Source organism: Triturus cristatus, chromosome 9, assembly GCF_964204655.1.
Source record: "Triturus cristatus chromosome 9, aTriCri1.1, whole genome shotgun sequence".
Classification (NCBI taxonomy): Eukaryota; Metazoa; Chordata; class Amphibia; order Caudata; family Salamandridae; genus Triturus; species Triturus cristatus.
Window position 1 is genome coordinate 921,088,701 of NC_140592.1, and position 27,704 is coordinate 921,116,404.

At 41.4% G+C, this 27,704-nt stretch overlaps 1 protein-coding gene across 2 annotated transcripts in view; it reads left to right on the forward strand.

The window, feature by feature from the left end:
* Positions 1-27,704, forward strand: part of SERPINA10 (serpin family A member 10) — a 97,707-nt gene that overhangs the window by 15,844 nt on the left and 54,159 nt on the right. For both annotated transcript variants that reach the window (XM_085626468.1, XM_085626469.1), the window contains exons 3-4: positions 9,849-10,565; positions 15,966-16,239. In XM_085626468.1, coding sequence (XP_085482594.1) covers positions 9,849-10,565; positions 15,966-16,239 — 991 coding nt within the window. The remainder of the gene's footprint in view (positions 1-9,848; positions 10,566-15,965; positions 16,240-27,704) is intronic.

A 27,704-nucleotide genomic window follows, 5' to 3' on the forward strand; every position in this document is an offset into this window, starting at 1 on the left:
GGTCCTGAGTGCATCAATATTTTAAATGCTTACCAATATAAAGTAACTGCCTCTAAAATCAATACCTAAATGACAATGAAAACAGTTTCCCCAACAAGCTCCTTAATTTTTCAAGCACTAGTAGGAAACATTTTGTTGTTTAATACATTATCAGAGTGCTGGAGTATCTTTGCACTAACTCAGCAGGAAAATACGAGAGACTGTAAGCATGCTAGCTATTAAAGAGCCAGGTTTTCAGGAGTTTTCTGAAAGAAAGCAGAGAAGGAGCAGACCTGATGTTTATCTATAAAAGGTTCCAGTGCTTAGTAGCTCCTGAGTTAAAACTTCTTCATCCCCATTTTGTTTTTTTAAATCTGCAGGCAGTAGTTTTCTTAGTTCCTCTCGTTCAAAGGTTTCAGCTGGGTTCATTCCAGGTAAAAGACAGCTTTAGAAATATCGGACCAGTATCATGTATGCCTTATATGCTATGCACAGAGTTTTAAATTTGATGCAGTTTCTAAGCATCAGCCAATGGGGGTCCTTGATTGCTTGAGAGACCGACTGATGTTTAGGGAGGCCTAAGAGTAATCTAGCAGCCACGTTTTGTAAGACTTGCAATTTTTTCAGGTATTGTTCTTGAAGGTTGATATACAGTCTGTTGCAGTAATCTATCTAAGATAATACTAACAATGGGATTATTGTTTTCTTGGTGTTGTTGGGAATATACAAGAGAATCTTTTTAATTATTCTCAAGGTGTTAAAGGAGGAGGAGATGACAGCATTGACTTGTTTACTGAAGTTCAGTTTGTAATCGATTATCACCCCTAAGCTTTTGGCTTTCGTAGTGGGCTGTTGGAGAGGACCCATTTATAAGGGTCAACATGTAGGAGTCCAAAATTGAGGGCTGATTCTGAAGAGGATGACCTTGGTTTTGCCCGATTTAGTGTTAGACAGTAATTGTCCATTCAGACACCAATTTCTCTCATGCAGTTATGTAGCTGAGAGCTTTTGTGGTTTACATTGTTAAATGATTTCCTTTGCGCGCGCTGAATCGCAAAATGCGATGCAGCGCACGCAACGAAATTTGTTTTGTTTATTTAAATGTGTACTTACCTCCGTTCATCCATATTCCGGTGTTTACATTTCCCCACCCTGCCCCTCCCCCGCCCCGCCTCACCGCCCCACGGAACTCCCTCCACAGACCGCTACTGGTGTGGATCTTAAAAGAAGCATATTGTGGCCACACATAAATGCCAATTCTGATGCATGTGGAGTTATCCTTAAGAGACTGATTCACTTGCACTTTGCTTCATCTGCACAGAGGCAGTCAAGACTGACAAGACATTTGCATGGGGTTGTTCAGTAGGATGCAAATTATTCTAGCTTTTAGTCTATGTGATATCTTAATCCTAAGCAAACCAAGTTGATTTTATTGGCATAGTAATAAAAACATGACAGGCTTTCTTTTCATTTTGCATTCTTACTTTATGTCCAAAGTATATTTTTGTTTTTAATAAGAGGTATGTGGTAGTGCTTACGTGCTGAACCTGACACAGTTGTAACCATGTGGACTTGATGTGGTCCTTGAACATTATTCATTCATTTTTTGTTAGGCAGGGGGAGATTAAATGGTTTTCCCAGAAACACAGGATGTTCAGCGTCATTGACGAGACTCGAACACAGTTTTCCCTGATTCGAGGTCAACCGCCCTAGCCATTAGGCCAACTCCTCTCCACCTGCTAAGAGAATTCAAACATTACAGAAAAACAACATGCATATATTAAAGCAGATACAATTATCAGAGTAAAATGAGTATTTGAAATTAATAAGTGTGTGATTACATTGGAAACATCCACTTGAATAAATTAACATGTATACATCAAAAAGGGGGATACCTAAAAGAGATAAGTATGATAATTATAACCTTATCTTGAGAAGTGAACTCTCTGCCAGCCCTCTCCTCTACTTATATCTCTACTGCCTACTTATGTCTCTGGGTGAGCAAACAAACAAGTGTTTCACTGTATGGATGTCAAAACAATGTTTGCTCTGAAAGCTGCAGATACTTGTCAACATTTATACAATGTTTTCAGAATGTATGCTCCTTATCTCTAATCTTGTTTTGTGTTCCAGTTGAGATATAGTGGTTGTTTTACTTTCAAAGGGGGATGGTGTGGTAAAAGAGTGGGCAGACAATCCGTTAACAAAAGTGGTCAAGCAGGCCTTGTTTACCAAATGTAAAACACTTGCAAACACCATAATTTAAGGTCAGGGTAGGACATAGTTGATTAAGAATTGGCCACACTGCAGAAGCTTCTGTATACTCATGCTTAGAAGTTTATCACATGCATCTTGGAGTTGATCCACCCCTTTAAAACCATGCATCTTTACTACAGCAAAAGGCAAAAAGAGCTTCTCCATCAGTCAAATATTTTCACTTCATAGTAAAGTAAAAGAAAAATGAGCAATTCTGCATGATCACAATCTCGCATGATTTTCCTACTGAAAATCTGCATCAGAAAACTTTATAAACTGGAACTCGGTTGTTGCCAAAAACATACTCCAAACATTGGACTAATCCTACTAGGTGCATTATTCAATAACTGCACTTTGGAGTACGTTTTGTAGTACTGCGGTAGTACTACAAAACATTCTACAATGTGCTATTCAAAATCTACACTATTTTAGTAATTTACACTCTTGAGTAAGTTTATTACTTTTTGTTATTCAGAAACTGCACTTTTGTAGTAAGTCACACTTTTGTAATAAGTCCCTACCACCATTATTGTTCATGGGAAGGTGTAGCAGTACCAGTGGTTGGCCATGCATAGTGCTGACATTCCTACAAAAATGTAAGTTACTAGTTCAGTTCAGTAAATCTTTATTTCGATGATTAAAAATCATCATAAAAATACATTTGGTATAAAATTCATATAATTTACATTTCTGAACTCCATTCGAATAAAAGCAACACCAGACCAGATTGATACAATTCGTACAAAGGGGTAAAAATATTTTATACATCATTGCTTAATCCCTTGTGTTCCTTAACCTTACTGCTACTTTCAAAAAGCTTATTACTGAACATAAAGTGCGCATATCATTTGCTCTTTGAAGAAACAGTAATGCGGATTTAGCATGACGGAATTTTCCCTCTCTTAAGATATCAACCAAGAACGTGCACCGGGGGATACGATAAAAAGAACACAATAATACAAAATGAAGGGTGTCCTGCGGAGACATACTGTCGCAGCCGCAGGCACCTTTCTGCTCAATAGTTACAGTAAAACCAGATGGATAAGATAAAATGTTGGGTAACAAATTGAGCCTAAAAGGACACATTAAAAACCTGTCCTGTTGATTATACATCAGAAATAAATATGGTTCAATCCCCTTCCCATTTTTGAGCAAACAATGAGCCGCTACTGAGCGCTTTAGTAATGCGGGGCTGCTCTGTCAGTTTCCAGTTTTTCCAACAGAAGTTTTTTAATTTGTGGATTCCGAGTCGTAGACATTGTACACGGATTGCTAAAGAGAATATGCTGGTCTATAGACTCTAGTGTTGTTTTGACATATTTCAACCAGGGGATTTGCATCCCCTTATCCCTTTGCAAACAATCTGTGACAATTTCCCTACTCAGTTCCGCTTCAGGGTTGGCCCAAGTTCTGAGCCATGCCATAACCGGCCTAATCTTCACCTGGTCTGTAATGTATGGAATCCCAAGTTCTGAATGTGCAATTTCCGCGTGTGTAGACTGTGGGATCTTTAGGATTCTACGGAGAAATATATCTTCTTCTTGCTGTAAATGTTTAGCATCCCTAAAGTCCCACACCTCAGCTCCATACAATGCCTTTGCGGTGCTTATTGAGCTATATAGGCTCATTACTTGTTCCGGGGACCAACGTCCCAACCTGCGAGCAAAATTTAATATTGCACCATTTGAGGAGACCAGTTTAGTACAACGTTCCTCAATCAATGAGTTAAACTGGATCTTACCATCAAATAGAAGGCCTAAATAGGGAAAAGTACTAACAGTGCCCATCTTGTGGGTCCCTATTCTGAATACACATTTCTTAGTAGGCCTTTTGCCTGCAATCATCGCAAATTATTTGCTCAAGTTCACTGACATGTAAGTTACTAAAAAAGAAGGAGTTACTACAAAAGTGCAGTTTGTAAATCAGGCTTAAGGTTTCCAACTCTAAGAATGATTCTGCTATTTCGGACAATCATGACCTCTACTCTTATGCCACCTGTAGGAGGAGGCCAGGCAAGTTCATAAGGATCTATATATAGCCTTCTCGGAGCACACAGCTTATACAGTGCTTTTAGCCATTCAACAAAAACACCAATCATGGCCACATTTGAAAAAACCTTTGGATTGCTGATCCAACCATGTTTCTGTCTGCTGCTTACATGGATAGCTTGGGCTCAACATTGAACCCAAGGTTCTCCCTCTGCGATATGTAATTTGGGGTTGCACTCCAATGTGTCCTTCCAGAGCCTTATCCAATTTTAGGATATGCCAATGCTTATTCATGCTTCTTAGCATGAGACTCCCGATTGGTGTAAAGTCAGTAATCATCTTGATACATTGTGCATCTCCAATACTCTTATTCGGAGGTTTCAAGGTGGACATCCTAGTGGTTTTCAATATTATCTCTTTAGCTGATACTACATCTTTTTCACAATAGCTTCTTTGCAGAAACCTCCTTTCTATATCATTGATACATTTTTTGAACTGATCATTTTCGCTACAGTTTCGTCTGGCCCTAACCATCTCCCCAAAGGGGATTGCCTTTATTTGGTGCCTAGGATGGGCACTTTTGGCATGCAGTATAGTATTGCAAGAGGTCGGCTTGCGGTACAATTTGCTATAAATACAGTTATCCTTTATGTAAAATTCTACCTCCAAGAATACTATTTTTGTAATGCTATGGTTCGTGGTGAACTTGATATTCATTTCATTACTATTTAGATAACCAAAGAATTCAAGTAGCATAGATTCTGTGCCTGTCCATATCATTAAACAATCATCAATGAACCTCCCCCAATAGAGGATATATTCATTCCATCTGTTAGCGTCTGGGCCCCAGATAAATATTTCCTCTAGCCAGCCCATGAAAATATTTGCATACGCTGGCGAAAATCTGGAGCCCATGGCTACACCTCGAGTCTGTTTATACCAATCTCTTTTAAAAAGGAAAAAATTATTCGATAATATTAATTCCACCATGGCCATTACCATTTGTGTGTGCTCCCAATGACTTGCAGGCCTCCTGGACATAAAATGATTAAGTGCTTGTAGACCCAGCTCATTCTTAATGCTTGTAAATAGGGAGACCACATCCAGGGTTACTAGTATCATTCCTGGGTCCCATCTAATGTCTCCCAAAATGTTCAAAATATGACCCGTGTCTCTTATGTAAGAGGGCAGATTAGTCATTATTGGTTGTAAAAATATATCTACAAATTGCGATAGGTGCTCTGTTGGTCCTCCAATACCCGATACTATTTTGAACATTTTGGGAGACATTAGATGGGACCCAGGAATGATACTAGTAACCCTGGATGTGGTCTCCCTATATACAAGCATTAAGAATGAGCTGGGTCTAAAAGCACTTAATCATTTTATGTCCAGGAGGCCTGCAAGTCATTGGGAGCACACACAAATGGTGATGGCCATGGTGGAATTAATATTATCGAATCATTTTTTCCTTTTTAAAAAAGATTGGTATAAACAGACTCGAGGTGTAGCCATGGGCTCCAGATTTTCGCCAGCGTATGCGAATATTTTCATGGGCTGGCTAGAGGAAATATTTATCTGGGGCCCAGACGCTTATAGAGGGAATGAATATATCCTCTATTGGGGGAGGTTCATTGATGATTGTTTAATGATATGGACAGGCACAGAATCTATGCTATTTGAATTATTTGGTTATCTAAATAGTAATGAAATGAATATCAAGTTCACCACGAACCATAGCATTACAAAAATAGTATTCTTGGAGGTAGAATTTTACATAAAGGATAACTGTATTCATAGCAAATTGTACCGCAAGCCGACCTCTTGCAATACTATACTGCATGCTAAAAGTGCCCATCCTAGGCACCAAATAAAGGCAATCCCCTTTGGGGAGATGGTTAGGGCCAGACGAAACTGTAGCGAAAATGATCAGTTCAAAAAATGTATCAATGATATAGAAAGGAGGTTTCTGCAAAGAAGCTATTGTGAAAAAGATGTAGTATCAGCTGAAGAGAGAATATTGAAAACCACTAGGATGTCCACCTTGAAACCTCCGAATAAGAGTATTGGAGATGCACAATGTATCAAGATGATTACTGACTTTACACCAATCGGGAGTCTCATGCTAAGAAGCATGAATAAGCATTGGCATATCCTAAAATTGGATAAGGCTCTGGAAGGACACATTGGAGTGCAACCCCAAATTACATATCGCAGAGGGAGAACCTTGGGTTCAATGTTGAGCCCAAGATAATCCATGTAAGCAGCAGACAGAAACATGGTTGGATCAGGAATCCAAAGGTTTTTTCAAATGTGGCCATGATTGGTGTTTTTGTTGAATGGCTAAAAGCACTGTATAAGCTGTGTGCTCCGAGAAGTCTATATATATGTTTTGATCAGTCCCTTGGATTGAATTTAGGGAAGGAGGGTGTTCTCTTCCCCCCAAAAAATCTTTTTGGAAGCACCAGAAAAACTAATTGTTAGAGTAATAACAGGTGAATACCATATGAGCGTCACTGCCTTTTACACCCAACAGTGTTGAAGTTCATAAGGATCCTTGCCTTGTCTATAAATGCTTGGAGACAGAAATCTGTTCATGTTATTGTTCTTCTGGGCCCATCAGAATTAATGGGTCAATCGTAGTGAGGGTCAGAGTGATAACTCCTATTTGGGAATTAGACTCTTAAAAAGCTATTTTATCAATATTTGTGCCTCCCTAAGCAACTGGAGATGTTCTGAGTACCTTATTGAAAGATTAACCCTAATAGGGAAGGATTCATTTATTGAATTTCTTGATTGTCCATCCCACAGTTTCCTGACCTTTCCTACAGGTGGAATTGTGCTTATTTTGCGGTGGCAGAGCCTTAGCTGGTTCCATTAGAAGCAACTAGCTGTAAGGCCAGCCTCAGAATAACAGCCAACCTCATGATGTAGGAAGGTCAGCTCTGTCTAGGAGTAGGACAATCCTTCCAGCATTGGTTTTCCTGCCCAGGTGACATGAGCAACACCAGGATCGGAAAGTGAACTGTGGTCTGTGATGTTTATTTTCCAAAGATTTTGGAATGTGCTGAACAATAATGTAAGTAAATGCATCAGCACAGGACTGTATATGGCGTTCAGCCAGATTAATGTTTTTAATTGCTATACCAAAATGTTTTCACCTTAGTGAGAAATGTAACCCCTTTGCTGTGATCAATGTCTAGCTTTCAGTTTCATTTTCAGCCACATTGCAACAGTCCTGCAAGAAAAGATTCAAGAGTTTGAGCAGGAAGCATTTGATCAATAGCCTAGTGTCTCAGGTGTGGCTCTCTTTGTTGTGTGTTTTCCAGCAAGACATTCTGCACAGTGCTTAGCATTTGAGACTTGTGATCCCAGTCTGATGTCATATAGGCGTGTGTGCTACAGAGAGAGGTACCTACCTGTGATGATAGATGACTGCAATGACATTCCTTATGTGTGCCAGCAATAGCAGCTGCAATGAAATTATATGTGACATTACAATGCCAATTACGCCCTGAAGCTGAAAAACAAGTGAATTTCTTAGTGATACAATACATACATTTAGAATGTACAGCAATTCAAAGTTAACTGACATATATTAAAACAGTTAGATTTTTAGACTGTGTCTCCTTGTACTGCTATGTAATTAAATGGTTCTGTTGTACAACTGAAAGGAAGAAAGGTTTCTTCCTAGTAATGCACTTGTTACACCTTTCTTGGAAGCAGCTAGTGAAAAAACGATATAGGATGAATACATTTGGGAGTTGTGTTAAGTTGTATTAGCCAGTTTTGTGTAGTGCTTAATAACTCATTGTGGTTCGAGTTCAATGTTTTCAGTCTATTAAACTGTTTTGTCTTTGTATAACTATTTGAGCTTGAGGGTCAGGGCTAAAAAATACTGCTACTAATGTGTGATCCCTCCTGGCATGTAAAACAGAAGTTCACAAGATTAACACCGAAAGTGCTGCTGAACAAACTGCATAGAACATGAAGTCTCAAGTTACATTCCTACCTAGACTCAGCCTTTCCTGCTACTCTCAGAGCTATAACATCACAATTTCTAAAGCACACACTCAGTTGTTAAGGGTGGAACATAGACTTATTTAGAAGCATGTGTGCGTACTGATTCAGAGAAAGAAACTCAGACTCATGCACCATCCAGGTCAGTCACCAAATAATGATTGTGCTCTTGTGGTTCTATACCTAGCTATATAATGGTTTTAACGGAGCATATAGACGTTGTTTCTGGGGTATTTGAGGCTGTACTTGGAAATGTAATGGCTGTACCTAGGAATGTTATGGCTCTAGGCCGCATCTATAATGGGTCAGACTGTAGCCTGACTGGTTGGTTTGCTGCAGTTCAGTTACTATATGGGTGGAATTCTAACAGATTTTAACTACTGTAGATTTTTTTCAAGTATTTTGTCTAACTTTTATAGTGCATCTTTACAAATATCACTTCCTGGAATGTTGCTAGGGCCATTGGCCATGGGACATAAGTTCCTGTGATGTTATAAAGGTCAAAGCCTATGTGATGTCCTTTCCTGTGATGTAATAAGGGGAAAGGTTAGTTTGTCTGAACTCACTTCCGCTACTTCTGGAATTTTGGTGACTCAACATCCATGGACATGGTGGGTATACAACTACAGAAAAGGAGGCACAGGAAAAGGCAGATTGTACAGCATGCACGCATTAACACACTCAAGAATGACCTTCAGTAATTGCCAAAGCTAGTATCAAAGAAAATGTTCCTGGGCCATAGATTGTTTTGTAAAATATCTACAACATTTTTAGATTCATTAATAAGCAAAAGAAAGTTAAAAAAGAAAGTACAGCAATAGTTACACAAACTATTTTCTATTTCTTCTCATCATGCAAAAACAAACAGTTAAGCAAAATTGACTGTGGCAATGGTCATTTGCAAAGTTACTTGCTACAAAAGCACCAAATGAATGCAAAATGGTGCTGCACTCATATTTTTAAAGGTGAAATGTTTCAGTATACAACACTTAGGGCCTGATTTAGAGTTAGGAAGACGGGTTACTCTGTCAAAAAGGTGACGGGTATCCCGTCCGCCGAATTAGTGGTCCATTACATCCTATTGCACTTGTAATATTGCAGACAGGATATCCGTCACCTTTGTGACAGTTACCCATCCAGCAATTTCTAAATCAGGCCCTTAGTGTAAAATCAAATTGTTTTATACTTGCTCAGGTTCAAATCCTAGTTGCTTCCTTCCCAGTAACACAAGCAGGAAATGGCAGAAACGTATGTGTTTTTTCACCGGCACAAATGTATTTAATTTGGCTCCATTTATCTTTCTGATCAATAATTTAAATGATTTATGTTTTCTTTTCTGGTTTAAAAACATGTGAGGAAAATATAACAGAAGTGATATGCAGTAGCGTAACATAGGCCTCCATGAACCCCATGGTGTGGAGGGCCCCTCTCAGCACAGTACCTTGGCCTGAGAGCTCCTGAATGACTCCAGATGGGGGCCCTTCCATGTACTTTGCAGGGGAGGCCCCTCAAGTTATGTTACGCCACTGGTGCTATGCCCTCTATAAATTCAAAATGGGAAAAATATTCTATTTGTGACATCACACATCTGCTTTTCTATTCCAGGTTACAAAAAGAAGCATTGCAGACCTTCTAAAGTAAGAATGAAAGTTGCAGTTTCCTTTCTCATACTATTTGGACTTCATGCTGTGGTTGACTTGTCATCAGACATCAAACATGATCCAGAAACAAACCACTCACCCATAATTGCAGCACAGTACTACTCCATGCCTGCCAAGGACCATCTAGAGGGGGTCTTTCCAGGGGCGCTTCTTATAAGCAATGCCACCCTCAAAAACAATAACTTTGGCTTCAATCTGTACCGACTGATTGCAAACGACCATGATGACAATGTGCTCTTCTCTCCTCTCTCCGTGTCCTTTGCTCTAGCCTCCATGTTGCTTGGGACCAAGGGTGTGACACATGATGAAATCCTCCAAAGCATGGATTTGCATCTCCTGCAAGACAAAGATCAGCCCAACCTGGTGCCCACTTTGTTCAAGCGCATGAAAGCCCTCATTACAAACAATCAAGAGCTAATGCTCGACCAAGGAAGCTTTGCCTTCGTTCATGAGGAATTCCCAATCAAAGAGTCCTTCCTTAACATGTCCAAGCAGTATTTTGACATGGAAGTCATTCCTCTCGATTTTCAAAACTCCACAATCGCAAAGGACATTGTCAACCAATACATCAGCAAACTGACAGGAGGCAAAATCCCAAAACTCTACGATTCCCTCGATCCACAAACGAAATGCATCCTGATCAATTACATTCTGTTTAAAGGTAACTTTGTAATTTGCGTATGTCTTGCCACTGGAATTCTGAATTTTGATTAATGTGAATCATGTGAGTCGGGTGACTGGCCGTGCATTCCCCTGTATGTGGTAGGTAGGGCTCCACTGAAAATCAGATCTCCAAACGCATTTCCACTGTGCACACCAGGAGAAGACTCTTTCTGCACAAAAAATATCTTGAAAAAAAAAGACAATAGGTAAATTGCTGGCCATGTCAGTCTGAGTCGAACATGTATGGCCAGTGCTTGGATGTGTGCATAAAGTGTTTGGAAACAGTGCACATACATTCACATTTATCTCTTTGCACCCAGGTAGGCTCAATTCGCTGATCCCATGAAACAGAAAATAATCAGTGACAGCGAATATTTGTGCACCAAATATCTACCCAGAAACTAGATAAAAGCTTCAGTCTTGATAGTAAATCGATTTGGAATGATTGACTAAGAACAATTTGCCAAACTCTAGACACAAAACATCTAAATCGGCCTGATAAATCTGATAAATGCAATTAGCAACATGCTTCAACATAATCTTGGACCTAAAACACAACCACAATTTCCCTCTCCCAGGCCGTTTCTAAAATGGATCTCTCAAACCCGCTCCCATCATGGGTAAGATGATTTCTGAATCAGACTAAAACATTGTACTTGGTGAACAAGGAAGGCAGCAGAAGTCAGGTAGCTATGCTACAGGTTTCACATCCAACAAGATTGTCTGAGCCAAAACTCCTAACAGAAGCACATCCATTCGATGCATCCATACAATTCTTATTTAATGACAATTTATTAAATGGGTTAGCCATCTCCTAAAGGATACTGGGTGGCAATTCCTACATTGTTGTCAAATTCTGAAATCTAGGCCAGCAGTTCCAAAACACTGCCAAAATAAGTTTTTCTTGGGCTTGCAGATATTATTGGTCAATGACAAAAACAAACAAGCATCAGGATTCATGGAGGAAATGTTAGGTGGTTGTGCTCCTAATAAACAACTCAATCCAAAAAGTTGGTCACACACTTGAGATTACTTTCACCTATAATTTGAGTGTTCCTCACTTAAAAAGAAAAGATGTAACCGTTTCCTGCTCACCTGGATATTGTACCCTCAGCCTTTCACAACCTTTTTGACAAAGTCTGCAACCAGCATAACATCAGGGGCATTAAACAAGGTTTTTTAGATTCAGCCCACTTGCCTGAATCAGTGCCAATCTCAAACAATTAGTCACAGTTACCATTCTGGGATCTCAGAACCCTGCCATTTTAGCACCCCAACATTTACCTCAGCAGTATGCCTACAATTTGATTACTAGGAGATGGTGTTTAACCTCAATTTAATGAGGCAATGTGTCCCACGAGTTAAGGCACTTCCCAACCCATCAAAGATAGCGGAAAATAATCAATAAGTAAATGGGGTCACTCAAAAATTGAGTTCTAGATCAGCAGAATACTTAAAGGGTTTTATTAAAAAATTTCCAAAAGTAAGGCAATACGTGTCAGTGTTTTGAGGCTCTTAGCAACTAGAACATTACAGAGAAGTTCAAAATTAAAAATGTTCTGAAATCCAAATAGGCAGCAAAATCAGGAGAGAAACGGACAGCATCCCTAGTAACATCTAAGTCTTCAGAAATGTTGTCCCGCTCACCCCCAAAATAGAGGTTTTTATACATATTCACATATGAAATTAACATTAGTATGGTGTGAGCAAAAATATTATTTCATTAACAAATCAGAACACAGGAATATTACAAGTCATATTGCCTTAACACCTAAGCACTATCCCACTGCATGAATAATTATTCTGCCCACTCTTTGCTAATACCATATGAAGATGGTTGAACAAACTTGAAACATTATTGTTAAAGAATAGGGTGGAATGCACTAATGGAGGGACCCCTAAATGTGGTTACAGTTTGTGACTGAGCTGGGAAAAGGTTAATCAAAGACAGCATGAACAATGACAATGGAAAAATACTGACATGGATTCTGCTTGAACGTGTGCAGTAGAAATAGTGAATGCTGAGATGTGCAGGGGGAAGACAAGAGTGACAAGGGTGACATCCATCATGAAAAATATGGCTGCTAGGCCCAAACTGATGCCTACTTAACAAAGCTCAACATTTTGTATTTCTGCACAACATAGGAAAATTGTTTTAAAAGCAATAGCACTATATCAGTGTATACATGTTTTATTGAGTGTGAAATTACATTATCCATATTGTTAATCATGCACAAAAAAATGTAGACTCAGAAAAAATCTTTAACAATATCACAACAACTCTGAATATCAGTGCTCAACTCTGAGAAAGGGAACACAAAAGAACAAAGGCCTGTAAGATGGCTTAATTGAAGTCAATGCAACAGCTACAATGGTTCAGGGAGTAATTTACATGAGAAAACCCTGGACCTAAAAAGGTCAGAACACATGAGAAAATGTGAAAAATAAAGGAAAGATTTAAGAGAGAAAAGATGCAAGTGGATATATAAAGAGACACATAACAAACATACAATAATACAAATTACAGTGTAAACAAGAAAACAAACACAATAGCAGAGTAATAATGATACAGAACATGTTAGATACATCAAAAGATCAATGGTACAATGAATACATCCCTCCTAATTGCCAAAGGGAACGTCAACAGTGTTTCACCCATATCCATTCATAAGGTCATCATCAGGATACAAAGTAAAGGTTTGGAAGCAACCATCAGACACAATCTGCACTTTAAACAGTAACATTTGTAAATGTCGGTGTACTTACAATCATGAATCCTGGAATTACAGATAATACAGAAGAAGGGGACCCCCATTTGATATGTTTACGTATGCAAGACCATGGTCATAGGGAAAGGCAGTTTGTATTTGGCCTTCATTGATTTGAAGACTGCTTTTGACCTGGTCCCCCGCCCCAAGCTCTGGCAGGTGTTGCGTGAGTTAGATACTCCCCCCTTGGTTTTGGACTTCATTAGACGTCTCCATGAGGGCAATTATGCCAGAATTAGGTGGGGAACTCAGGGACAGCTAACAGAGAGGATCGAGGTAAACAGGGGGGTACGCCAGGGCTGTGTATTGGCACCGACCTTGTTCTCCCTCTTTGTGAATGGGGTGGCAGACCATTTGAGGGAGACTCCGGCCGACGCACTAGCCCTGGCGGGTGAAAAGATCCCGACCCTCCTGTATGCTGATGACACCCTCTTGCTGTCAAAAAGCCCAAGTGGTCTCCAAAGGCTGTTAGACAGATTTAGCCTATTTTGCTCTGGTCGAGGCTTAATCATCAATACTGTTAAAACAAAGTTGCTGGTTTTATCCCCCTCAAAGCGGTTTAGAAATAACATTACCCTTGAAGGCAAACCATTAGACCAAGTTGAGTCTTTCGATTATTTGGGTATACGGGTCACTAGTGACATGAAGTGGAATTCCCATTTGACAAAAATGCTTCTGAACCACAAGCGAGTATCCGGGGCAATTTTAAGAGAACAACAACTCTCTGTAAGTAAACCAATATCCCCGGCCCTTGTGGTCTATGAAGGCAAAGCACTCCCCTCAGTCCTGTATGGGGCTGAGCTTTGGGGCTTTGAGAATATCACTGACCTAGTAAGATCGGAGAATACGTTTTTTAGAGGTCTGGTTTCCCTTCCAATTTCTACACCACTGAAGCCCCTGTATTTAGATCTGGGCAGACGTTCAATTAAATATAATGCACGTCTCCGCCCTCTACTTTTTTGGCCCCGCATTAGATCGACCCCAGGGCTGTCTTATTATGCAGCAGCCTTTGGTGACATTATTCAAGCAGATACAGGCCAGAGGGATAAATGGATTTCAGATCTCAGGCGTTTATTAACCGAGATAGGTTTAGGGGAGGCATGGGTTAGCCAGACCCCGCCTCCCAAACAGGTTATAAAAAAAGCTTATTGGAACTGGGTGGAGGTGGTCCAAGACATCAATGCGGACAGGGGAACCCTCACCGAACGGTTCATGGAACACAAGCCGGTCCGAAAGCTGGAGTCATATCTTGATTTTATTCAAATTCCTAGAGACAGGTCCCTATATATGAAAATGAGAATTGGAACCCTCCCTATTAATGACTTAATAGTAAGTTGGAGGAGGATCGAATGATTGGCATCAGTACCAGCAGTAGTGCCATGTCCAGGATGTGGAGCTCGTACTGAGTCCATTGCCCATTTTATGTTGGCTTGCCCAGCATACAGACATATAAGAAGTAAATGGTTAAAACCTGTTTGTTTACAGTTGGGCTCAAGAAACTACTTGTCTGTCTTACGCATCCTCAGGACAGATACCACCTCCCTTAACATGATCTGCGGGGTGGCCAAATACCTGGGATGCGCATGGGCGTTACGTTTAAAGTTTTTAACACAAAAAAATATGGACTAGCTCCACACTAATTGTTTTGTACTATACTGCTGTATATGATTATTTTTTTTAATATTAGGGGTTTTCCCCACTTCTTTTATTCTTTGTTTTTCATAAAAATGAACTCAACTTTTTATCTCTCTGTAAATGAACTGTTGTTGCTAGTTTTATACTAAATCCTCCTCGTGAATTGTATAAGAATTGATTCTGCTTTTATGATATATTTGTATCGAATAAAGCTTTATACAATTCCCATATCCTTCTCCAGGATGTCCCTAGGTTGAGGTATTCTGAATCAGAAAAAAAACATTGGAAATCTGTACACCTGCACCCCTGTTAATGTAAAGATGAGGTGGGATCAGCCACAACAGTGCTTTGGGGGGGGGGGGGGGTGCCCTGACTCCAGTGGGCTAAAGTTATATATAGGGGGCCTGTATCTGTCCAATTTTGCATGCCTCAAACCTACGCATGTCAAAAGAAGAGTAAATCCATTTTAAGGGACAGAATTGAGTAAAAAACACACCCAAAATGGGTAGCAGTGTAAGGGAAGGCGGTTCTCCAGAGTGAAAATAAAAATAAAGCTTAAAAGTGCAAATACATTTCAGTGTGAAACTTCCTTATGAAAATCTGCACAAGCACACTTCTGTATGAGAAAATGTTTCCTCATGATTAATCTTGGGAATGCGCAACAGGAGAAAGCCTGAATTATTTTAGAACTCCAACAATGTTGGAAAGTTTCTCAGTACATAGGTGTTTACCTTCTTTTGTAAATGTACGAATTTTTTTGTGAATCTGTAAGTGAGCTTACGTTGCGAGTGGTTGGGCAGTAATCAGGCTTTACCTCTTATTGTAATGCATGCTTTAAGCACACACTCTGGCACTGCGTCAGTCAGTGCCATAGATTCCTGGTCATTAGATAAACAACCAAAGTGAACGGACAAATGTAAATTGAGCAAAACAAAAATGTTTGAAAAACACTCATCTCCTGAACAGCAATGATTGACATATTCTTCCCCCTACAGGCATGTGGCTGTATCCATTCAACGAAGCCTTCACAGAACCAAACCCCTTTTTTATAAACAAATATAAAAAGATCAAGGTGCCCATGATGTTTAAAGCTGACCTGATTTCTTCAACTGTTGATAAAAAACTTAAATGCACAGTGCTAAAGTTGCCCTACAGAGGGAATGCGACCCTGCTGGTGGTCCTGCCAAGAGAAGAGGGGGATTATGGTTTGATTGAAGACAACTTGACAGGTGAACTTGTGCAGGCGTGGCTGGCAAAAATGGAAGCCAGGTAAGGTCAATCTTGTTAACAAGACTAGTGATGCCTGTTAAAAATACAGTAGAGTGGTAATGTCCCACAGTGGAAATACCATTTAGTAAGCTTTACTGCCATGTTTAGTGGCATCAATATGTTGAATAGTCAGCAGTATGAGGCCAGGGCCAGTCGATTCTGCAACGTCATGGGTATGTTTACCAGCATCTATTAGATACCATAAAACACTTTGAAAAATTAAGACCTGGTCTCACAGTAATACCGTCTGAATAAATGAATGAATAAATGAATTAATGCACATGAATAAAGGATTTTTTAAAGTGCGACATCTGCTCCAGGCAGCACCCTCGCCATAAAGAATATGATGGCAGAATATGACTATTCTGTCTAGCAAAACTGCCCCTTTCTTGTCCTGTTTGAGCTCTTGCCAACTCAAGTGGTGTATGTTGTTCTGGCTTTCATCCTACTGTGTTAGTCCCTCCTTGTTTTCCCTAAACTAAAACTTTGGCACTCAATAGCCTGGAAAAGACAATTTTGTGAATACTGTTCTTTTGGAGAAAATATTGAGTGTCACAAATCAATCAATCAATCAAAAAACCTTTATTTCGATTGTTTAAAATCATAAAAGTACATAAATAAAACAATTCATAATGATGTATTCAATCAATACAAAAACCATAATGAGAATAAAAATGACATACTGTTTTATCAACAAATAAGGCCCCCCATTTTATTTATAACAATCAATCAATCTGTATTGTTGCATATCAATTTCCTACGGATTAACCACATTGCAAGTAAAAACTTAGAAACTGTTACCACGACAAGTGGATTTAAATCACTTCGCAAAACCCTGAAAAAGTCAAGGTAGCTCCTAATACCCAGATTCAAGCATAGCTGAATAATCCATTTCTTCCGAATGCTGGCGTATGCTGGGCAAAAAAGCACAACATGTATCATAGTTTCCTGTTCAGATGAGCACCCCGGACAATTGTGCTCAAGGACACCCACCCATTTATCAGTGAAAGAATATAAAGGGAGTGACCCATATCTGAACTGGAGAAACAGCTTCTTTGCTAGAGTGGGCTGAATAACATCGAGGTCAGGTACAAAGGCGTAATAACACTTAACGTCCAAAAACTGGTCGGTCAGGCTAGAAGGCCTAACTAAACGGTAAGCTTTTGTGAGAAAGTAGTCTTTGAGTGCAAGGGCAAGACTTTTTTTGGAAGTGCCTAAGATAGAATTCTCTGGATTAGTCCAGAGATGGGCAAGGCCAATGTTGAATAATGTCTGCCTAACATACTGGAGCCAGGGGATCTTGTCAGCCCCAAGTAAACCCAAGATTACTTTCAATTCGTCTCTGTAACAAGCCAACTCTGGTGTACTCCAAAGCCTTTTCCAATACATCACTGGACGCATGGCAATGACCTCAGAAATAGGACGAATATTAAGATCCATCCTCAATGGCATAAGCGGAGTATTGATTGGAAGTGATAAAAGTTTCCGCAGAAAATTGTTTTCAGTAATGGTCAGGTCATTTGTGTTACTGAAACCCCATAGCTCAGCCCCATACAGTGTAGAGGATCTAGATTGAACACAGTAAATTTCTAGAGGGGCACTTATAATTTTTGAGCAACAGTTCTTATGGACTTTAAGGATGCCCCCCACAGCCTGGTTGAGTTTTAAGTTGGCTTTAGAAATTTGTGGGGACCAACCCATCTTGTCATTTAGGGTCAAGCCTAAATACTCAAAGATAGAAACCCGATCCAAGGCGACTCCTTCCATTTTAGGATGTGGATAATTGGACGATTTTACGTTGAAAGCCATATATTTTGTTTTACCAATGTTGACCACCAAATTCCTTTTATTACAAAAACTTGTAAACTGGTCCAACACCCGCTGCATGCCCATTGGGGATTTGGACAGCAGCAGGGTGTCGTCAGCAAACATAAGGGCAGGGAATTTTCTGGAGGCCAATTTCGGTGCATCAATGTCAATGGCATCTAAAACATCGGCAATAAGGCCATTAAGGAAGAGGGAAAACAAAGTTGGGGCAAGTACACAGCCCTGTCGAACTCCCTTAGCAACAGGGAAAGGGCCGGTCAAATTGCCAACTTTTCCGTAGCGGACTCTAGCATAGGTCCCGTCATGGAGAATCTTCAATTGATGACATAAATAGGGCGGGACACCCATATCCAGCAGTAGGTGCCATAGCTGGTTGCGATCCACCATATCAAAGGCGGATTTCAAGTCCACGAAGGTCATATATAGGCTTCCCCCGTCCAGTAAAACATGTTTCCAATGGAGCAACTGGAGCCTAAATAGTTGGTCCATAGTGGACGTTTTGGCCCTGAATCCAGCTTGAAGTGGGGTTAGTATATTATTCTCTTCTATCCAACTCTGTAGGCGTTGAAGAAGAAGCCTAGAATAGATTTTTTGGCTCACATCTATAAGGCTTATAGGCCTATAATTACCTGGATCAAGGGGGGATCCCTTTTTATAAATAGGGATAATTTCCGCACCCATCCAGGTAGATGGAACCGGTGAGCCTTGTAGGATGGTATTGAAGAGAATTTGGAAATAAGGGGCCCAAACCTTTGGTTCATCTTTGTAAAGGTCCCCTGGAATACGGTCCAACCCCGGAGCTTTATTGGCTTGAAGCTGGTCCAAAGCCAAGACCACTTCTGATAAGGTCCAGGGGGGTGCCAACCAGGAAGGATCCTTGGACATTATGATAGCTGGGGGATCGATGCACCTACTGGTGTTAATCGAATATAATTTTTCGAAATGAGAAGCCCAAGCGTCTTCGGAAACATTTGGGTCAATCGTAATATTGCCCTCAGAGCTTCCAGAGTGGACAAGATTCCAGAATGTTCTTGGATCTTTTGCCACAAGGGTGTGTCTCATAGCAACCCATCTTTGCTCTTCCCACTCAGACTTAGCTGCAAGAATTACCTTTTTGTAAGCTCGCCTGGCTTCCCTAATAAGTAGGGGGTTACCTCCTCTAATGGCCTGAAGAAGTTCCTGTTTGGCTAACCTACATTTCTTTGTAAACCAGGAGTTAGACTTGCCTGACGTCTTTATATTGGGCGGACCTACGGTGTAAAAGGAACCGCCCAATTTAGCTACTAGATCTTTATGAATTTTGTCCATGTCTGAGATTTCATCCACTACACTGCTGTTAGTCTCTGACTTAAACACCTTATCAAGTAGGGGGAGAATATTAGAGTACAAGCTGGCTATTGCTGTTTCGGACTGTTTTATAGTTTGCCAGCGAATCCTCTTCCCCCCTTGTATAATTCTTAAATTACCCGCTGGAGGAGTAGCTATTTCTAACCCTGTGTCCAGTAAATAGAAGTTTAAAACAACTGTCAGGGGATCATGATCACTCTCAGTGCGTCTAGTTATTTTAAAATCCAGGATATTGGGCCATAAATCTAAGCTCACCAAAACATAGTCAATCACAGATTCATGTCCCATTCCCCTATAGGTTGGTTGTCCTGGAGTATCACCGCTAAATCGACCGTTACATGCTCTCATAGAGAAAGCATAGGTAAGGGAGGTTAGCTGAAGAGCCTTTGGAGACCAGTTTTTGACTGGATACATATTAATAGGAGGTATAAATCTAGCCTCATCTTCTTCGTGAGTGAGTGAAGTCACTCCAGACAAAGGCTCAAAGTGACAATTAAAATCCCCACCTATCATCAACACTACCTCGTCTCGGAGTGATTCCAGAAGTAATGATAAAGAATCTAGGGTGGAGGAACGACCACCTCCTTGAGTACATCGCGAATAGATATTAATAAGTGCAATCTTAGGGGTCTTTTTATGTAACAAAAGAATGCACAGTATATCGGTGCTTATCGTATCAACCCTCTTAATATTAAAGCCAAGATGGGTGCCTACCCAGACACATAGGCCCCCCGAAGGCCTCCCCCGAAGTCCCTTTATAGCAGGAAGCATATATGTAATATAACCTAATCGATGGATAGGTTCAGTTGACCAAGTTTCCTGGAAGAGACAAATTCCAAAGGGGTCAATAAAGGAGCACCATTCTGGGTTACCAATGTTAGTAGCTAGACCCGCAATGTTCCAGCTAAGTACTTTCAACTGATTTTCGATATTTGGAACAGACTCTACAAGATTAGGGTAGACAGGTAGGGGGGCTGTAGGAATTGGTTGTGTCTCAAAAATACCCCTCAGAGCTAAGGGTTCAGTGCAAGCATCCCGCATAGGACCATTAAAATTAACATGATTGACTTCTGCTTCCAAGGAAGCTAGACCTTCGATAGGCATCACCAGCAATTCACCTTGATCTCTCTTAGCATCATCATTATCATGAGCAGTAAGGGTATCTCGTTCAATCGGAGGAGTAAACCCAACTACTTGTTTGCTAGAAGAGTCAATACATTGTGGCTTCACACTGATCACACCCCCATCCTGGAAAGACCTCACACCCCTCAACTGCTGTAGTCTTCAGTCGCACCCTTCCATGTCTGTTAACACATCGAACCTATTTACAGTCTCCAAGGGTGTAAATTGTCTTCGATACTCCATTCCCCTTTTAATATTTAGATTGATTCTAGGGGGAACAATATTCCACCCTGAGGGATCGGCAACAGATGCTAGATGTTGTATCTGTGCGGGGCGTCCCATATCAAGAGAAGCTAAATAATTCTGGTAAATAGGTCCTTGGCCACTTACATGGGTTGTAGGGAACACCAATGATCTTGGATAAAAGTATGTCAGTGAACGGGGTATAATGGAGTTCATTCCATTGCCCGAAGGCCAATTGAGAATATGGTCCACCACTCGAGGGTCTCTAAAGTTTACTACAACCACATCGCCCTCGAGATCTTTGCTTCTACCACCCAGCCATGAGAGTCGTCTGACATGCACTATTTCTCCGTTAATATTACTTTTGATAGGTCTAAAAATGCTAAGCCAGTGCATGATTTTATTGTTTAATTGGACGAACCCTTCCCTTTTGTTATCTGTTAATATGGGAACCCCCGTCAGAACGACCACATAAGGCACGGCTTCAGGGGGGAGTTCAACCATTGGACCTTTGTTCAATGGCATCCTTTTATATCTGGAACTCCCCACCCCCTCCTGTAGATTTCTTGCAAATACATTATCCATTCCTCTCTTCGACTCATTAGCAGAAATTTCTGCTGGTTTGTTTGCCACCGCAGGGGGAGGTAGTCTCAGTTGATGGGGCTCTCCTAAATTAAAAGGTACTGGTGCAGCTTTGGGGGCTTGACTAGTCGATTGTACGCCTGGATGTAAGGAGGGCAGCACCATATTCGCAACGTCCCTTGTAGCAACATCCTTGCTCCTAATAGCACACTCAATGGTTTCGAGACGTATCTCCACCCTCTTGAGCTCCTCTAAGATTGGAGAAACGAGGGACCTAAATAGTTGTTCTATACTATCTAATAGAGGGGTAGGGGGAGCTGTTTTCAATCCCAGATCAACAGAGAGGGCAATAGGTGCAGTAGTGCTTACTTCCTTGTCAAGAGAAGTTGATTTGGGGGAGTTAACTAAAGCGGCAACAGGCGCCTGATCAGGTCTAATGTCCGACTTGGAATGTTTACCAAAATCTTTATGGCTAGTCTTATATTTTTGGTATTCGCCCCCTTTTCGCCTTCTTTTGCCTGGAGGGGGGCCATAAGCCTTAGGCGGAATTGATTTAATCGCCTTGTGTCGGACGGATTTACTCCTATTAGTAATAGAATTAGTTAAATTAACAGTTGGTACACTAGGGCTGGGAGGAGTGAGGTGGCTGCCCATCTGATCATGTAGGGGGGTAGGAGTACATATAGAATCTCGTAGCAAAAAAGGGACACTCGCAGAAGGTATAAGGTCGTCAATATCACTATGGCTTTCGCCACTCGGGGGAAGAGTCTGAGACATCAGATCTTTAGAAGCCCGAATTTTCAGACTTTCAACCGAGCGACGACGCTCCAACCTTCGCTCTTCCAGGATTAACTCCCTGTCTAGTTCAGTGGGGACCCTTGTAAAATAACTGTCAATTGTACCAGTTGAAACCCCCCCCCGACTTTTCTACAATGACATTAGCCAAGCTCTGAGCCATGGCAACAGGGCACAGCCACAAATCAATACAACACAATGGGGGCGTTAGAGAATAGGCCCAGCCCGGCCTCTTGCGGCCTCTGAGGGCCTAAGAGGGCCCGCCCTTTGCCCGGGCTTCGCCCGACACGCGTCCCGCGCTGCGTCAGACAATACTGGTTTTAAAGGTCAGGTAGGCGGGCAAACAAGCGAGGGGGGAGTGTCCGGGAAGAGGCAGCAGCTGTTTGCAATCCTCACGCTGCAAGCGCCTCGCAGTCCCTCACAGCCAATGCAAGCGCCCAGCACCCAACGGTGACCAGCGATGACCTGCTACACAGCGTGTTCCACAAATCCTGGCACGAGCGGCTCCCGCGAAGCGGGGGCCGCGAGTCAGCTTTTAAAGTCAGGTAGGCGGGCAAACAAGCGAGGGGGCAGTGTCCGGGAAGAGGCAGCAGCTGTTTGCAATCCTCACGCTGCAAGCGCCTCGCAGTCCCTCACAGCCAATGCAAGCGCCCAGCGCCCAACGGTGACCAGCGATGACCTGCTACACAGCGTGTTCCACAAATCCTGGCACGAGCGGCTCCCGCGAAGCGGGGGCCGCGAGTCAGCTTTTAAAGTCAGGTAGGCGGGCAAACAAGCGAGGGGGGAGTGTCCGGGAAGAGGCAGCAGCTGTTTGCAATCCTCACGCTGCAAGCACCTCGCAGTCCCTCACAGCCAATGCAAGCGCCCAGCGCCCAACGGTGACCAGCGATGACCTGCTACACAGCGTGTTCCACAAATCCTGGCACGAGCGGCACCCTTTTAAGTTTTGAATAAAGATGCATTCGTTTTAAAAGGAACAGTATGATTTTCTAATTTCTTTGAAATCATAGGCGTAGCTACTGATGATGTAGCGGCACCGGGAAACAGAGGCGTGCTTACAAATATCCCTTTTCAATGTTTCAGCTTTACAGCTCACATTTAGGACATTCTCCTGCTTGCTTGTCTACAGTAGGCACTGCAATGATTTTCAGACCCCCAAACCCAACATCCGTTCCACATCTTGCAAAAAAGCAGAGTCCTCGGCTGGTTTATGATCCCAGAGACTGGCTGGAGACATGCTGTGAAGTTTTGGGAAATGATGGAGCGTTTCGGCAGGGCACATGGCCTTGATGAAAGTAGAACTACTAGACTCTCCCTTTCAGTTCCATCTCTGTGCCAGGCCCACACCAAGTTCCAAAATTATATTGCCATTAGCCCTTCCCTTACTGTCTGTGAATTAATATGAATGCTAATCATAATAATTTGCTCATTTTCTTACAGAACACGAGTTTCTCAAAAGCACATTTAGCAGCACTGGTTAATCTGATTAAAGTAAAACAGTTTTTGACCCGTGCCTTTTTGAACTCTACTATCTTGGAAATAGCATCTGTTTGAACAAAGAATGACCCTGCATGTTTTTCAATGATTATTTCCCACTTAAGCTGTCCAAAGTTCACAGAAAGCATCTTTACGATTGCCCCAGTGCAGTGTGTGTGTGTGTGTGTGCGTGCTTGCATGTGTGTTTGGTGGGGGGGATTCATTCTGCACCACAAGGTTAACGAGACCGAGGGCCCTGTTGACTACATGAGTGCTGAATCAATAGGGATTATAGGTGGTATCCTGAGAATTGTGTTAGTAATGAGGAATTACTGGGGGAATTGGTAATCTCAGGTCCGTTTCCTCCTGTTATTCCTCATTCAGCCCCACAAGCTCCCCCAGAGGATTTACTTGCCTCCAGAAGCTAGTATGTCCACTGGAAACATGACAGGTCCACAGGGTCAGAAAGGCCCTAGGGCCAAGGGTGGAACACAGGCTTTTACTGCCCAAGCAGCACAGTGGGGAGCAACCATTCAGCCAAGTCTAGGAATATTTGTGAGATATTGGAGACTTGGGGTCCTTTAGCACATTCTGAAGGGGCTCCATCGTTTTGCGTTACATCACTGCTTAGGGCTCGGGAAGGTGTTCCTCGTAGGGAAAACCACGTATAACTCACATTTATACTTACACACCACCTTAAAAATTCTGATAACTCGTGCCTCTCTGTACTCAGTCTTCTCGCTGCACTACATTAACTATAACTCACCTCTTCTCCATGCGCTACCTATACCCTTGCATATTACAGAAGTTAGAGCAGATGAAATCACTGCATTAATAACAGCACTTATGACACCTCAAATTACATTATTTGCCTGAAGACACTGCATGGTACAGTGGAGAGATATAGTTAAGGTAATGCAGCGAGTGAGGTGAGAAGACTGTTTTTAGAGGTGAACGAGTTATCTTCATTTTAACCCCTTCCTTGCGGGGGTAATTCCCCTGCGGTGCGTGGGGGCCGCGGCGCCACTGTGTTCGTGATGAGCTGAGCTCGTCATGACTCACAGTGGAGCTTTGCTCATCACGAGCTGAGCTCGTCACGACCCCGCCCACTCATTAATTCTATCGCACAGGCCGGGAATTAATCACGCGTGGGCGGGCCGCGGCAGTTATGACGAGCTCAGCTCGTCATGATCACAGCTCCACTGTGACTCATGACGAGCTCAGCTCGTCATGAGCACTGAACGGGTTAAGGTAGTGTAAAAGTAGAAACATGAGTCATAAGTATGAGATATAACTTTGTAAGTGGTGCTTAAAATAGAAATTAAAGATATATCTATAAAAGTATAATTCCTAATGTTTGTGTAGTTTAAGTTGGGTGTGTAAACCAAACATAAAGAGTGTAATCCTAATTATAACTTATCTTTAAACTTTGTTTATATATGTATATATACATATGATCAACTCCGGTAATGACAGTCACATTACCAAACACCGAGTGAACTCACGTGTGGAATGTAAACAAAATGGTTTCAACACAAGCCATAAGCACTGATAGAAACGAATCGGCACAACGTCTTTTTCAATGTCAGTGCGTTCAAATATTGTCTTCAATTTACACCATGAAGGAATACGTCAGACTCACAATGATTCACATTAAAACAAACAATGGTGCATTAAGTCTTGTAAGTACAAAGCAAAATTGTCAGCCATCTCCAAACATTGTTCTTTTCAAAGCTCGATCCTTCTATTGAGGTTTCATTTAATTTCATACATTTCCTATTGATGATTATCACAAGATGGTACATGATTGGGGGACAGAGGAATAGAAAGAGTGGGAGAGAATACCCAATTAATAGAAAATTAATTCAAGAACAGATTGTGCATTTATCATCCAACTCTAGAAATGATGTTTTAATCATGTCAGGGTGTCAAAGTTGAAAGGGGTCTTCACAAATGGCATCAGCAGACTGTGACAAAATATCTATAGTTAAGAAGGTATATATGCTTAAAGGTAAAGTACTATAAAGGTGAATCGGTGTCTGATGCCTTTTACAACAAGGAATTACAAAAGGTACCGGATCATCCACACTGAGTGTACAGCGTTGAAAAGATTCTGAAACAGAAAGGGAGCAGTGCTAACAGACAGACCTTTGTCAAATGGAGGGGGTGGCCTGAGAAATGTAACTGGCCATCTCCCTGCAGGGTGTCTTAGTACAGGGGCTCTCTGGAGGTGACAATATGGAAAAACTGTCATTTCTCATTACCATGTTGTCCAGAACTTTGAAGGACATGTTCCCCGCCAATCAAATCGTGAAACTGGCGAAATCTGTAGACCTAAAAGGAGACTAGGAGGTAGTCCTTACCAAAATCCAGTATCTGAGAACATGGAATACATTTACAATGCTCAAGGCCAAATTTACTATAAAACATGATCAGGACCCCTTGATCCTCCACACTGGCTTTCCTCACAGCTAATACTCCAGCGTCACTGTGGTGGTCAATGCCATCAACAAATCCATAGCCAGCATCAACAATTATTTGACTATTCATATAGTGCAAGATAACTTTAGAAGGAAGGTGTTTCTTAAAATTTCAAGTCGTGATACAGAGATTAGCTGTACAGAAAATTTAAGCAGGGTTTTAGGCACAGTACAACATATAAAAAGCAGGGAAAAGCCTGACCTTATGTGCTCCAATATTAAAGGAGGGTTCTATACACTCTACCTGTATAGTAACATTGTAGAGCCACAGAGGATCGATAATAGTTATTCACCATATTTTAGATGGGTCAGGTGAAGGGGGAGATATTCAATTCAATATATCACACCTGACTACGTAGCAATTTCTAAAAAACATTTTGACAGGATGTCAATCATGATCTTCAACAATCAGTCTGAGCAGTTGAAAGAGTAGCTCTGAAGATGTTCAACATCCCATTCGGCTCCAGACGAACCCAGCAGCAAAATGTATTTTTGGGACAGCTACTGAAACTTATTATCATAGGTTTTGTCACTACCTTAAACCCATTCAATTTCACACACTACGACATCAACTACGCGGCTCTGTTCCACAAAGGGGCTGTGATTCCTGCAAAACCGAACACATTCAGCTTTGGAGACACTAATTTTATTATGGAGTATCTGGGCTTGGTTTTGATAAACAGGAAGCACCTGCATGATTCAGAGTCGTCATGGGAAGAGAAGGATTTGTGGCGGGCTACACGCTGTTCGCTTTCGATCTGACTCCTTAAATGGAAGACGGCGACCATTACAACTTGATTAAACATGAAAATCTAAATGCTGAAATTGTTTTAGGCAGCCCTTGGCTACAAATATGGACATGGTTCTCTGTATTTGACAATGTTATTCAGATCAACCACGCCAGGAAGATTTTGTTTGACTATCTTTAAAATATTGTAAAATGGACACTGGTCAGATTTGGGTTCTCTTAAGCCACTATAAACACGCTAACTAATATGTGTTTTTCCAGGTGACACTCTACCTGTTGAAATAGGGTCCGAAAGACCCCTCACACTCGTATTTAACACAGATCCGCACTACATGGAAGGAACTCACTGGGCGGTCCATTTTTTAGATAAAGACAAGGTTACAGTGTGTGACAGCACAACAGCTTTCCCCTAGCATAGCATCTCTACAAAAACGATATTCATGTATGTAAATAAAAGCTTCTGTGCGGGTGAAGCATAACAAAACACACGTACAGGAATCTCTTGCCATCACATACGGGGAGCATTTTATATATCTTATTAGAAAAATGTCCGAGAATTTTTTTTCTTTATTTGAATTACCTAGTTAACAATAACTGTGTTGTTATGAAATATGTGAAAGAAACCTGTAGGTCTACATCAAGCGTTGTTAAAACTGAATACACAGCTTTTCAAAAGTGTAAGGTCTGAACCAAGATGGCCGCGTAGGTGCGAGGCTCCCGAGGACCTCCGCGACCTCCTACATATATCCTGACAATATCCTGTCCTAGATGAGGGGACTGTGTTGGTGAGCCCGAGCTGAGGTGGCACCCGCTTTCCGCTTCCAAATTGGACCTCGGACTCCGGC